Source organism: Sinocyclocheilus rhinocerous, unplaced genomic scaffold (genome assembly GCF_001515625.1).
Source record: "Sinocyclocheilus rhinocerous isolate Xijiao unplaced genomic scaffold, SAMN03320098_v1.1 scaffold229, whole genome shotgun sequence".
Lineage (NCBI taxonomy): Eukaryota > Metazoa > Chordata > Actinopteri > Cypriniformes > Cyprinidae > Sinocyclocheilus > Sinocyclocheilus rhinocerous.
In genome coordinates, this window is record NW_015635757.1 from 1 (window position 1) to 14,085 (window position 14,085).

The window sequence follows — 14,085 nt, forward strand, 5'->3', positions numbered from 1 at the left end:
AATAATGATCTTTAAAAAAGCATCATATGACCCCTTTAAAATGGTCTCGTCTCACGCTAATGACGTACACCTTGACGCGGGCATTAAGCGAAAAAAAGTTTTATTTTCTTCTTCTTCTTCTTTTTCATTTTTAACGGCGGTTGGCATCCAAGTTTTATTTTCGTTTAGGACATGCAATTAAATTGTCTGTCTCCAAACCTTTTTTTTCATTTATACATGAAAGCAGGCTATCAAAGCTTGCGCTTTTATTATTAAATATAATGTTGATAAAGTGAAGCATAATTTTCCTTTTTATTTTATATTTTATTTTATAATAATCTGAGACCTTTTTGTGTTTTTAAATTTTCTTAATTTGTTATTTACAGAATTTAACTAGTTACATTTTGTAAAATAGTCTTCAGTATTTATTGTGAATGAATATTTTTCTGTCATTATGTTAATATGGATATAACCAATAACTTATAATTATTTTTTAAAGAAATTTTACGTTTGTATTTTATTTTTATGTGTATACAAAAAAAGTATCCATATCTAGTAATCACAAAGGTGATTGGTCCACCTTGACAATCGCGGAGTAATGTAACACTTGTCTCGTGACCATACCGTTAACGTTTATTCAGTAGTGGGTTGGATAATGCTTTACATCTTAATAATACTACTGAGAAACACAACATAAATTTGGGTTGGGGGGGGGTGTTAGAAAGCTACCTGATGATGGCAGTAATGCACTGTTAAGTGCGGTTGCCAGTAAAAGAAAGAAGAAGAAGAAGAAGAAGAAGAAGAAGACCAATCACATGAAATGTCTGGGGGTGCGTCCGAAATCGCGTACTGCTTAGTAGGTACTACATTTGAATTTGAACGTACTACTCGACCGTTAAAAAAGTACGTTCTATATAGTATGAATGCGAGTAGTATGAATGGAATTCGGACGTACTACATCCGCCATGTTGATGTTGTCACGTGACATGCGTCTTCACAACAGCGCCAAAATTTAAAGAGCCCTCACTACTGCGCGAACATCAGTAATGTTTCACGTAATTCTTACCGCTTTCATCGGCGTTTTAACGTTGATTGGATCAACAGCTCAGAGGAGGCGTCGGTCAGCTGCTCGCAGATCACAGATTTTTTAGGATTACTGATAAACTACTGTCATTTGATTTGTATTATTTGTATTTGTTATTTATTTTAATTTTAGTTAAATTATGTCTGAATTTATTATAGGTAGTATTTATAAAGTTTTAGCTTTTAGTTTTGGATCTGTTTTTAGTTGTTTTAATACTACAATTGATTGCTTCTGTTGTCCTCATTTGTAAGTCGCTTTGGATAAAAGCGTCTGATAAATGACTAAATAAATAAAAGATCACGCCTTCATCGACAGCTTGTAAATCATTTATCAAATAAGGTAAGTACAATCACCTATTTAGCTAGCAAATTTTACTTTTAATTTTTCGCCTACTATATAGTATGGAAGTATGCGATTTCGGACGCTGCTTGGGTCACAAGGCCCCGCCCTTTTTAGAATCTACGCTCGCGTCATTCAAGCACGTGCTTTGCGCATGCGCAACGTCAACTGCGTAGAAATCAACAACAAACTATGGCGGACGGTAAGTGCTGTTTCTGAGCTTTGTGGTTAATTTTGCACTGATTAACTGTGCAGTGATTATATTTGCTGCAGTTTTAGACCTAGTCAGTGTTAACATACGGTAGGGAGAGTTATATCTCTGATTGTGTGCATTATTGCGAGCGTTGAGCTTTTCTGCAGTGGCCCATTGAATCCCGCCATTCACTAACGTTACAGTATGTGACTTTAACGTTACATGCACAAATGCGCGACTCGTATGTAAAATACTGCGGCTTATTAGTTCTTAAACTTGTTAATGTGGCTTAATAGTAGGGCTGTGCGATATTGAAGAAAAATGCGATATGGTAATGCTTAAAGTGCCACATGCTCAGATGAAGGTTTTACTCAGCTGTTGCTGAGTCAGTTCTGTGAACTTCTATAACGATCTTGTCATATATATATATATATATATATATATGGTTATTTGTATGTATGTGTGTACCAAGAGTTCCTGTAAAACCACAAAAAATTCCTTGTGTTTGCGCACACTTAAGTGGTGAATAAAGCTCATTCTGATTCTGATTCTAATATAACTAGCATACATGTTTCACTTTTTGTGAGAAGAAAGCACCCCTACAACAACTTCTGAAAGTGAACGGTATGCGTTTTACTCGCGCATTACATAAAAATTTAATTTTAACATTAGTGTAATCATTTTAACATGTGTTTAGGAACTGAATAATAAAAAGGAAAAATACAACACTGCTTAGTGTTTACTCTATGAATTAAATATGCACTGATTCTTACTTAAGCTACAAAAGTTATTTAGGTAAGAGCAGTGAGTGATTTTCTCTTTGTCTTTTGTTCATGGCCCCAAATATTGCAAGCTGTAGCGATATGCATATTGCGATATTTCAATAATTTCGATATATTGCACAGCCCTACTTAATAGTTTAATTTTGATCCTTCCAGAACACCCTGATGCCGAGCAGAGCATGGAGGGACACACTGCTGTGAGTAACGTTAGCATTGCAATATTTCATTAAAGCAAGATTGTGTGTTTAATGCAAGAAAGGACAAAGCAGTTTGTCTCGATCAGTTGTTGTCATTCTTGTGTTTCTTGTTTATTTTAGGTCCCAGAAAATCCTCATGCAGAATATGGCCTCACTGAAAACATCCAGGTACAACATCAGTACTACTTAGCTTTTTATAATGTCTTAAAGACTGGATTAGAAAAACAGTTGTGAATTGGCTGCAGCATGAATGAAGCATTAGTTCTATGAGTGTATTCTATGTGTGTCTGTTTCTCTAGAGAATAGTGGAGAATGAGAAAACAACCGCTGAAAAAGTCACCAAACAGAAGGTGGACCCTCAGACCCTTCCTACACGAGCGTATCTGGATCAGACCGTGGTTCCTATTCTCCTGCAGGGCTTGTCAGTTCTGGCCAAGGAAAGGTCTGCATTAGTGCACAGACTTCTTGCTAAGTTCTTTCCAAACACAAAACTACATGAACATGATATTTTTTGGGATTATGATTGCCTTAAAGGAATGGTTCACCCAGAAATGAAAATTTATTCACCCTCAGGCCATTCAAGATGTAGATGAGTTTGTTTCTTCATCAGGACAGATTTGGAGAAATTTATCATTATATCATTTGCTCACCAATGGATCCTCTGCAGTGAATGGGTGCCGTCAGAATGAGAGTCCAAACAGCTGATAAAAACATCCCAATAATCCACACCACTCCAGTCCATCAGTTAACATCTTGGGAAGTGAAAAGCTGTGTTTCATAGTTTATGGCCAAAATAGAATTCCATAATCCATGACATTTCCTCCAATAAAAAGTCCATCCCCTATTCTATTTCACATCAAAATCCACCAGCATATTTGTTAAAGCAGTTTTGGACTCTTTTCACTTATAAACGGTGCTTAATCTGATCATATTTCTCTCCTGATTCAGATGAGATGACTTTCTCAGTGGAGAAAGAAATATTATGGATAGAGACTCATATTTTACCCAGTAGCAGTTTGAAGTTAAAAATGTTTTTGTTTCTTAAAAACACAGATTTTCACTTCACAAGATGTTAATTGATGGACTGGAGTAGTGTGGGTTACTTGTGGATTATTGTGATGTTTTTATCAGCTGTTTGGACTCTCATTCTGACGGCACCCATTCACTGCAGAGGATCCACTGGTGAGCAAGTGATGTAATGCTACATTTCTCCAAATCTGTTCTGATGAAGAAACAAACTCATCTACATCTTGAATGGCCTGAGGCTGAGTAAATGTTCAGCAAATTTTCTTTTTTGGGGTGTAAATTATTCTTTTAAGTAATTCCTTTAATTCATTCCTTTTGTCTGATCAAAATTAAATTTCCTCCTCGTATCAATTAAGTTTATGCATCTAATTCCACTATCCATCTTCCTTCAGGCCTCCAAATCCCATAGAGTTTTTAGCGGCATTCTTACTGAAGAACAAGTCCCAGTTTGAGGAACGAAATTAAAGACAGTGTGCGGTGGAAGATTTAGGATTACAGTTTTTTGTTTTGTGTATTTTTTTGTGAATTTAAATGTAATGGTGTCACTCTTCAAACTGTTTGTTTGCCAACATTAATGTAGTTTTTTAAGCTCTAATAAAATGTTCAAGCAGCCATATATGTTTCACTGGTGTGGATTTTCTTTATTTGGTAATTAATAAGGCAGCTAAAATTGACACTAAATTGGCTTGGCATGTACAAAAATCCAGCTCAGGAACAATCCTTCATTCCCATTTATTTGCTTGATATTTTAATATTACACGACACCTAGCATTGTGCATGACAATAACAAACAAAACCGAGAGAGGAAAGCAATTCCTTTTAACTGTGAACATATAAAAACAATTCAAATTTTAATCTGTAGTAAATATAATTTCTTTCTTCAGTATAAAGATTAAACGCTCTCAGCATATGCAAAATACTCCTAAACCGCTCAAAGCACATCTGTTTCTCAAGCAGCCGTAATCACCATGTCCATGAAAGGTCTCTGTATTCATAAAGCAGTATAAAAACGTGTGATAGCAATGGTTTGTTTCCATTCAGGTAACAGCTGATAAAAAAAAAAGTTACATTTATAAAGCCGAGAGCCGATCATCTTCCAGAGAATGACTCTCGGCGCTATATACGACCAACACGTTTTCAATTAGTTTGAGAAAATTCATACTAAGATTATAGATGCCTTTTTACATTGAATATGATGTGGAAAAACAACATGAATACATTGCTATTGACCTGAAACTCTGTAAACTAGAGTAAAAGAATTGTTTCTGTCCTTGTGTCTCTGTAATGTATTGTACCTCCAGTGCACTAGTTCTCGGCTGCAATTTCAGTGGCACAGAAAAACCACAAAGCAAGGCACCAACAACTTCTAAGAGCTGGCATACCTGATATGGGTCTAGAAGAAATCCTAGATAAACGTTCCCAGTGTACTTAATTTAAAATTTGACAGTGCCTGTGACATTGTCAGCAAGAGTTTGTAGACCAAATGTAAACCAAAGACTAATGTCAAATTTGTAAACTGATACTTGCAAATGTGCGTTTCAATTAAAATCTCCAAACACAAAAATTACATCAGTGACCAGGATTTTGGCATGTCGTTCCAGGACTAGGGCTGGGCGATACAGCTTAGGAAATATTAAATATATCATCAATTTTTTTTATTATATTTTACAGCCATTTGACATTATTCGTTTTATATCTTGGTGTTTATGTATTTGGGTAACACTTTACAATACGATTTGTTAGCATTAGTTAACATGAACTAAAAATGAAAAAGACTTGAAAAAGGACCCTTCACTGACACCGAAAAGTCATTTACCTTCTCAGTAAGTATAAAAAAAACAGTAAAACTACTGTATATTCTAAAGAGCTGATGTGCAGCTTCTCAATAAAAACCAAAATGCCAATGCAAAGATGCATGAGAACACAGAACTGAAATCGGTTTGCTTGTTTTGATACATTTCACACCTTCATTCACTCACTCAGATTCATAAGAAATAAAAACGTTTGAATCTCACTGAAGCGTAACGACTGTGTTCTGATAAAGTCCTTCATGTGTCAGTGGGTTTCTGTCAGATGTAGTATTGGTGGGCTGCCAGGCTGTCCATGAAGGGCCGTACCAGATTGTCTGTGGAGAAGTAGAAGACCAGGCCGAAGGTGATGGAGATGGGCAGAGCCGGAAGAGCCTTCTTGAAAATGGCCAGCAGGAGGAGCGTCAGGCACAGTCCCTGCAAAGCAACCACAATATCAGCAACAACAACCCTAAATTAAACTCTTAGGCTCTGCTCCAAAACCTAGCGAGCTTTCTACTGCCCCACTAAGACATCATCCACTCATTTGGAACATTCAACATACAGTAGCTAGCAATACAAATACATAGCAAACAATTATTGTTTACAACAGTCAATGTTTAATTAAACTATTATTATCAATATCTTTAGTACTGAATGAAATATAAATATTACCAAAAAAAACAATATGAATAAATTTTTTTTTATATTTAATAAATATAAAAGTATAGGTTTTATAATAATATAATATAACAATATATAAGAGGTACTTAAAAGTATGTACTTGTAACAATGCATTTTGGGATTTCCTTTTATTATAGATGTTTATATGTGACCGTGGAGCACAAAACCAGTCATAAGTAGCACGGGTATATTTGTAGCAATAGCCAACAATACATTGTATGGCTCAAAATGATCGATTTTTCTTTTATGCCGGTATTTGATGAAGATGAGGGCCATGAGGGCGCTGATGACAATGAGGTACGCCTGCTGCAGCCGCAACGGCCCTTTCCAGTGGATGCAGATCATTCCCACGACGCCGAAATTCCAGATGATCATCACTAACGTTGGGTAGTCCATAGCCACGTTATATGTCTTGAACACCTCGCTGGAAAGGAAAGGGTTTGACAAAAGTAAGGAACTACAACTACTTATAAATAAGGAACTAAATTAGGAAATTATGAAGTGTTTGATTCATCATCAATCGATCTAGTTTGATTCATTTCTGCTAATCGATTCATTTACATAATCACTCAAAATTGTTCATGGAACTGTCATATTACATGTTTTAAAATATTGCTGCTTATTACTATGTACTGTTATATTACTCCATAAAAAATTATTAGATATCATTATTTCCTTTGCTCATTTAGTGTAAAAAAAAAAAAAAAAAAGCACTTTCTGAACCACATTTTTGCAATCAACAAAAATCACTCTTCTAAGCCATTTAAAGGGACAGTTCACCCAAAAATGAAAATTCTGTCATTAATTACTCACGTTCATGTTGTTCATGCATCGTGATACTCTCCAAAATGGTGCTAGGGTGACGCGAAGGAGAAGAATTGTTGAATAAAGTTGCTAATTTTGTTTTCTTTGCGCACAAAAACTATTTTCGCAGCTTCATAAAATTATGTTTAAACCCCTGATGTCACATGGACTGTTTTACCGATGTCCTTATTACGTTTCTGGATCTGGGAACATTTCAGTTGCGTTGCTGTCTATGGGAGGGTTAGAAAGCTCTCGGATTTCATCAAAAATATCTTAATTTGTGTTGCAAAGATGAACGAAGGTCTTACGGGTTTGGAACAACATTGAGGGTGAGTAATTAATGACAGAATTTTTGGGTGAACTATCCCTTTAAGAGCAAGTAGATAAATATTAGGATAGCATCAAAAGGTAGGACTCATTATTAGTTTGCTCAAAAATTACATTGTGATTATTAATCACGACTGATCTCATTTTTACTTTTTTTTCTTGTTTATTTGACCTCACCTGGTTTCCTTATTTGTTATATTTATCACATACATTAACACAATCTCTACATTATGAAAACTGGTAAAACCAAAAAGCTTCTCTCAAATGCTAAAACCCAAAAAAGTTAAATTCCCAATATTAATTCCAATAATTGCAAATTGTGTATTTTCTATTCAAAAAGAACAAAAAACAATATTGCAGGTGATTATGCTTAATTATTTGAGAGAACCACAAATCGTGATCACAGTTGAAATCAATGACGCAGTCTTCTCGAAAGGCTAAAAGTATGAAGATATCATGATTTCAGCTATATCATCCAGCGCTGACACATCCATCCAGTAGCAGTATTAAAAGAAAGCGAAGCTCAGCAGAATCTCACCCCAGATACATGAAGCTGAACCAGAAGAGCAACATCAGTGAAGACAGAATCAGCCAGCCGTGAATGAACTGCACACACACAGAAAAACACCTCTCAGAAAATACAGCTAGGATTTTTATAACAAGACGGGAGTAGTTTAGTTATAGTGTTATAATCATAAAGCCACAGTCAAACCACAGAACTCTATAGTGTTGTAGTAATAAAGAGGATCTCACTTTATAGCAGCGATACTTATAAAGCACCACCAGTATTATCGTCATGACCACAATCACACTGATCATGACCATGGTGTTGAGGAGCGAATTCAAGAGCCTCTGACCGACGGAGTTCGGATCTTCTTCGAACGGAGTGTAGATGCTGCAAAACACACACAAACCATACATTTTTGCTTCTTTGTAAAGGATTGATTCAAATAAGAAAACACTGTCATCATTCATTCACCCTCAAATCTGTTGGCTGTTACTTTTTGTGACACATCCTACATAGCAAAGCAATATGATAACAATATTATAGAAAGCAAATTCTTCACATTTTATAATACTGAAAAAATTATATTAAAAACATAATATTAAAAACAAAAAGGTAAATGAAGGAATATTAAAAAAATTTTTTTTTGAAAAATTATAATATTAAAAACATAATATTTAAAACAAAAATAACAAAAAAAATTTCAAAGGTGGGGTGGTAGTAAAACAGAACAATTAAAGACTGATTTTAACTTTTTATAAAGACTGATTATATATATATATATATATATATATACACACACACATACATACACTGCCGTTCAAAAGCTTGGGATCAGAACGATTTGTAATGTTTTTTAAAGAAGTCTCTTATGCTCATCAAGGCTGCATTTATTTGATTATAATAAATATAGACATATTTATTTTTGGCTTAAATCTGAGGTAACGAAGCACGTACAGCCGCTGTGAGGTTTTCTCCGTGTAGAAGCTGACAGACTTGATTGTTGCCACCACCACCACCATGCAGAGCGTGACAGGGATGAAGAGCATGATGACGTGCTTAGCGCCGTATTTGAGGGTCAGCTCCTCTTCCTCTCCGTCAGGAGTGGACGCTCGCTCTCGCTCCACCGGCCCTGGCTCATCCAAACCTGAGCTGACCGGCCGCCGCTGCAGGGAATTACAGGTGAGGACGATAAAAATGGGATTTGTGGATGCAAAGTAACAACTCTGTATTAGCACACGTCAAGCTTAGTTCTTTCAAAAGAGAGGAAGGAGAATTCATGTCCACTTACCCGTTTGGTGTCTGTTTCCTGGGGCAGAGACATATCATGATCTTGGTTGTATGAGGGGATGGTTGGGCTTTCGCACTGGAACAGAGCGGACCTCTCGTTGTAAGAGTCCTCTTCACTGTCCGAAGTATTCATGAAGAGAAGGTGACAGAAGCCAAACGCCCAGAGCTGCAACAAACACATCACGCCAGAACAATATAAATGCAGCCTTTACCAAAAAGCATGATGGAAAACCATAAAGTAGCTTACATATGTAAAATTAAGAGTTGGCTCAATAATTCATTTGCATCACCACTCAACACGGATCAAGGAAGTCTCTGTGCGACATTTTACATGCTTTAAAATGGTGTAATAAGAACATATGCAAGTAAATATTGCTGTTAGTTATTATTATGAATGGTTATATTTAATCATAAATATGATTGTGTTTAGCAAGTGTACAATATGCCTTCATTTTTCACTGCATTTTACAAAAATTATGGCATTACAGAAGAAAATCAATTTATAACATCCATCTGTGTGGGTTATATTTCCATATACACTTCCATTATGATATTACCATCTGACATTGTATTATAATAGTACCACATTTATTCTGTAAGTGGATTAGATTAAAACACACACAAAAAACGTTGATCTTTATAAAAGAATAATAATCTCTGGGACAAATACGCGCGTTTTCCCGCAGTTATAATGAGTGTAATACACCCCTGCTCTTACTCATGTTACTGTCATATTCCAATAATGTTCCACAAAACCCAGATCAAAGCATTTATCATGATCCATGACTGCCCAGCATCTCCTAATGTGTCTGGAAAACCAGTTCCTCCCCGCGTCTAAAGTTAAACCACATCTGATGAAGTGCACAGATGAGAAGACTGAAATACCTTCAAATGTGACCGTATTCACATGAACGACGACCCAGCAGCGCTATTTGCAGCAGCACTCCTTCAAAACATCGCGAACTCCGAAGAGGAAGTGATCCCGATCAGCTGATCCCCACGTGACGCTCGAGCGCGTGACGTCAGCGGACCACATGTCACGGCGACAAATCATCATTTACTCTTATTCTGAATTTTTGTCTAAATTTAAAATCCCAAACATTCGTAAAGAATATGCTGTAGTTATGGATGCTGTCCCCTTTGGTTTAAAAATGCTTTGTAAAAATACATGTCCCCAATCTTCTCTGCAGTCTTTTGATCCTGTTGACACTGCTGTTGGTCGAGTTTGTTTCTCTTCTTCCTCTGTTAAACACAATAATCGACAGGGTCGGGCCCTTTTTCAAAGGGATGTTGTCTCTAGACCTCCTATTGTAACTTTCTGGAATAGCTGTGTTGATGGTTTGATATGGCATAAAATCTGGAAATTACCTCATAAATATTTAATCACAAATAAAGTAAAAGAAATTTCTTTCAAACTCATTTATAAATATTACCCCAGTAACTTTTTCCTTGTAAACAGATTTAACTGTGATCTTGATACACTATGTACATTTTGTGGTCTACATACAGAAACGTTTTTTCATTTATTTTGGAGTTGTCCTTGCTCAGTCAATTTTTGGTCAAATTTCTGCTCATTTGTTAGAGATCATATCATGCCCAGCTTTCAACTTTGTTTTGAAAATGTTGTTACATCTTTTTTTGACTGTTTGGGAAATTGGGAAGACCCATCTAGATATTTTCAGCTGAAATCTGGATACAATTTAGATATAGGCCTAACATGCAAAGTTGTTATTATATATGAATCAAAAATTATTTCTGTTAACTTTATGGTGAATCTTATGGTTTCATATGGTACATTTTATATACATAAACGTATATAATCTTGATTTATCTGTAAATTTGTTTGTGAAGCACTTAAAGAAATGTAATTGGTAAAGAAATTGTCTAAAAAAAAAAAAGACAATTATATGTGGTTCTTTATCCCGCAGTGTATTTTTCAAAAGCTTGGAGGCTTTTGAGATGTAATTTTCTTCCTGGAAAGTTACCAATTAAATCTCATTTCACCAGCAATGCTATTCATTACTTGAATAAATCTGTTCTATGATGGTGGAAACATTCTGTCTTATGAAGACTTTATGCGTTTTTACAACTTTCCCATTCCCTGTAAAGAATTTCAACAAGTTGTTAAAGCTATTCTAAAATGAGTGGATACACTTTATAAATAATCATCTTACTTTTGGAAGCAATTAAAAGATTCTTCCAGAGTTAATAGTTAATAGCATTGAAATATTTACTTCCTCTTTTAATAATAACAAATTAGTCACATTTTTTCATAAATATATAAGTATAGATCCACCGCTGTAGTCCTTGATTTTGTCCTATAAGGAAGATCATTATATTGTTTAGTTGTTTATATGTGTTTTTTATTATTATTTCTTCTCTTAAATGCTGTCTTACAGAACATTCGTTCTTGTGTATGTGGATTTAATTGTTAAAATGTATTGTGATTTTCAATCATTTCTTCAATAAAAAATAAAATCATAATTTAATAAGAATAAATTCTGGGATGATTCAAGCTCTTTCATTTTCAGCCCAACAGAAGTTAATTACTCCTTGATGACACTTATTATAAGAGCACTAATCATGTATCTATTGTATCTAATATGTTGCCAAATTCTTTATATTATAGTCTAGGGGAAAAATTTCATTCACAAGCAGAAAAGATCAGATTCTTCTTTGTCTTGTCTTCTAATGTTTCTTCTTGAATTCAGCTCTCTAATTCCATCCCTCAGACTTGTACAATAACAGAAATGCTAGATTTTTAGGCTTTATGAGAGTTCATTAAAAAAAGCGATTTTGCTTTTCTTATGTATTTTTGCATATGTTTTTTTTTTGTTTGTTTGTTTGTTTTTCTGGATACATTTCAATTGTTTCAATTTTGGTTTCCTTATTTATTTGGCCCAAGTAATTATAGTTAGTCCCTGAAAGATACTATATGTGTCAATACCAATGAGAAGAAGGTCGTAGGTTATGTGGTATAATATCCACAAACTAACAGGTGCTGTGAAAATATTTCACATTCATAGTCGTTGAAATTAAATAAATGAAAATACACCTTAAAATATATTGTTTAATCAATGTTTGTCTAATCATTTTCTAAGATTTTATGCTCTTACAATAACTTTTATATTGTATACATTTTATTTTATATTTTACATTTACCAGTGTTTATTCATTTTTAATAATAATTAGTAGTAATTGTCATATACAATCCATTTATTTTACCATTTTATGATCTGGGACATAAAAATTATTTAAAAAAATTAAATTATTTATTTATCTGTAATTTGTTCTAAATGGTCTTTGGAGTCTGATTACCTTCTGGCAAAAAAAGAGAGATTAAAAAGGTATTATATAAATGCTGTTCTGACATTTACCTCTGACAATTTATGTGGAAAAATATGAATAAATTCAGTAAGGAAGTCTGCATAGTTTGTCATCTATAACCCATCTAGAAAACCTTGGCAAACACCCAGAACACCTTGCATGGCAACAACATAGCTTATTAATCTTCAAATCTCTCTTCAGGCCGAGTATTCAGACTACACATGACTGCATATAGAGGTTTTTTTGTTTTGTTTCAGGAGAATTTTAGGGAACAATCACAGGGTCCCAATGTCTCAGTGCTGTGATGGCATTCTTTATGACTGGAGTCACTCATTGACTTCAGATGTTTATTTTCTCTAGTAGGATGGACCTTATAATTCATGCACATTGAGAGCCAATACAAACTGGTGGGAGGAACCCAAGGGTTTTATATGAGGGTGGTTTTTTTTCAATATAGAGGTCAACACAGTGAGAAGGGAACAGTGCAGTGCATTGACAAACATAGAGAGAAGCAGCAATGCTTTGCCAGGAAAACACTATTCACTATTGTAGCTGGACATTTGTAGTCGGTGGAGTGCTTTACCTTCTGCGGCAAATTACCACACACACACCGTACGGACGTTATGTGGACACAAAATCCCCCGGGATGATGGTCCCAGCCAAGGCAGGATGGTTTATTCAGGAGCTTCCATCATTCCTTGTTCCTGTGCTGTTGTTTTTGACGACAGAAAGTTTGCCGGGGATAGGAAGACATTTTCTGCTCTGGACCTTTTGCTTGCACTACTTTCAGAGGTAACATCGTTCATATTTCACATATAGTGCTTTAATTAGTGCATTAATGCCAACAATAGCATATCAAGCACACTGGCAAGGAACTTTTCTAAGAATGTTCAAGAGAAGTACAGCTGTATCAGATTAACACACTAAACGCGGTTTTGTTCTTGTGGTTCATGCAATAGGAAAGTAGCCTAAGTGGTGCATGAAGTAGAATCACTAAAGTGTTGTAAAATGTACTGATAATTATACTAAAAGTATAATGGGTCACAATCTTAAATTCAAAGCATATATATGCAAAACATAATATATAATAGCCTGTAATATACTGAATAAGATAAAAAAATAAAATTATTTTGTGAGGCTGACACTTGTCACCTTGTTAAGCTGATTTTTATAATATAGGGCTAGTTGAAAATAGCTGTTTGCAGGGCCGGATTTACGCATAGGCATTCTAGGCACGTGCCTATGCTCGCAGGGGGGCCCAAACACAATGAAGAGATATATAATATTTTTTGTTATACTATGGGATATCTACAACAGTAAAATAACCAAAACTCCAGAAGACATTGAGCAAATAAATATAACAAACAATAGGGTAAAAATGACAAACTATTTCCATGTCTTCAACCTTTTTTATGTACGGAAATCAGGCTTTTCTCCTCTCACAGACGCACACACAGTACAGACACGCACTCGCGCACGCACGCGGAGACGCGAATAGAAACTCGTTGTCAGAGCTGCGGCTGCCCCGCGAATTTATCAATAAAATAGTTTCGCAGCTGAAAAGCTATACATGACATTTCTCAGTAGCGAGGTTCTTGAAGCAGTTCAACTTAAAGATTCGCTATTAGTAGACGCTGCTGCTGAATGCTGCTGAGAGATGCACAGATGCATGTATTCACACGCACTTAATCTCTCTCTCTCACCCTCTCTCTCTTTCGCTCTCTCTCTCTAATAACTGCGTTAGACTGCATTAATAACTGC

At 35.2% G+C, this 14,085-nt stretch overlaps 3 protein-coding genes across 4 annotated transcripts in view; 2 read left to right on the plus strand and 1 right to left on the minus strand.

Moving 5' to 3' along the window:
* The first annotated feature begins 1,505 nt into the window (after nucleotides 1-1,505).
* Nucleotides 1,506-5,439, plus strand: LOC107747405 (protein dpy-30 homolog). 2 transcript variants are annotated; one of them, XM_016561880.1, is made up of 5 exons: nucleotides 1,506-1,604; nucleotides 2,534-2,583; nucleotides 2,695-2,742; nucleotides 2,874-3,016; nucleotides 3,993-5,439. In XM_016561880.1, exons 1-5 carry the CDS (start codon nucleotides 1,595-1,597, stop codon nucleotides 4,063-4,065), a joined length of 324 nt encoding a protein of 107 aa, XP_016417366.1. In that variant the 5' UTR covers nucleotides 1,506-1,594; the 3' UTR covers nucleotides 4,066-5,439. The 2 variants fall into 2 exon arrangements, with proteins under 2 accessions (XP_016417366.1, XP_016417367.1); XM_016561881.1 differs by having other exon boundaries at nucleotides 1,509-1,604; nucleotides 2,534-2,574.
* Nucleotides 5,440-5,533: 94 nt separating this feature from the next.
* LOC107747431 (presenilin-2-like) lies at nucleotides 5,534-9,995 on the minus strand. Its single transcript, XM_016561930.1, has 7 exons — nucleotides 9,883-9,995; nucleotides 8,999-9,163; nucleotides 8,665-8,873; nucleotides 7,956-8,097; nucleotides 7,741-7,808; nucleotides 6,322-6,495; nucleotides 5,534-5,859 (listed from the first exon to the last, which is right to left on the minus strand). Exons 2-7 carry the CDS (start codon nucleotides 9,128-9,130, stop codon nucleotides 5,670-5,672), a joined length of 915 nt encoding a protein of 304 aa, XP_016417416.1. The 5' UTR covers nucleotides 9,131-9,163; nucleotides 9,883-9,995; the 3' UTR covers nucleotides 5,534-5,669.
* Nucleotides 9,996-12,798: 2,803 nt separating this feature from the next.
* LOC107747406 (3-oxo-5-alpha-steroid 4-dehydrogenase 2-like) overlaps nucleotides 12,799-14,085 on the plus strand; it is a 10,106-nt gene continuing 8,819 nt past the window's right edge. The window contains exon 1 of the mRNA XM_016561882.1: nucleotides 12,799-13,116. Coding sequence (XP_016417368.1) covers nucleotides 12,842-13,116 — 275 coding nt within the window. The 5' untranslated portion in view covers nucleotides 12,799-12,841. The remainder of the gene's footprint in view (nucleotides 13,117-14,085) is intronic.

Excerpts from the sequence above, each read along its gene's own strand:
- LOC107747405 (XM_016561880.1), top strand. Across the intron at positions 2,743-2,873 it reads GCCTCACTGAAAACATCCAG|AGAATAGTGGAGAATGAGAA; the intron begins GTACAACATCAG and ends CTGTTTCTCTAG. Across the intron at positions 3,017-3,992 it reads TCAGTTCTGGCCAAGGAAAG|GCCTCCAAATCCCATAGAGT; the intron begins GTCTGCATTAGT and ends ATCTTCCTTCAG.
- LOC107747431 (XM_016561930.1), bottom strand. The coding sequence starts at position 9,130 with ATGAATACTTCGGACAGTGAAGAGGACTCTTACAACGAGAGGTCCGCT. Across the intron at positions 6,496-7,740 it reads TTCAGCTTCATGTATCTGGG|CGAGGTGTTCAAGACATATA; the intron begins GTGAGATTCTGC and ends TTTCCTTTCCAG. Across the intron at positions 5,860-6,321 it reads CTCATCTTCATCAAATACCG|GGTTGTTGTTGCTGATATTG; the intron begins GCATAAAAGAAA and ends AGTTTAATTTAG.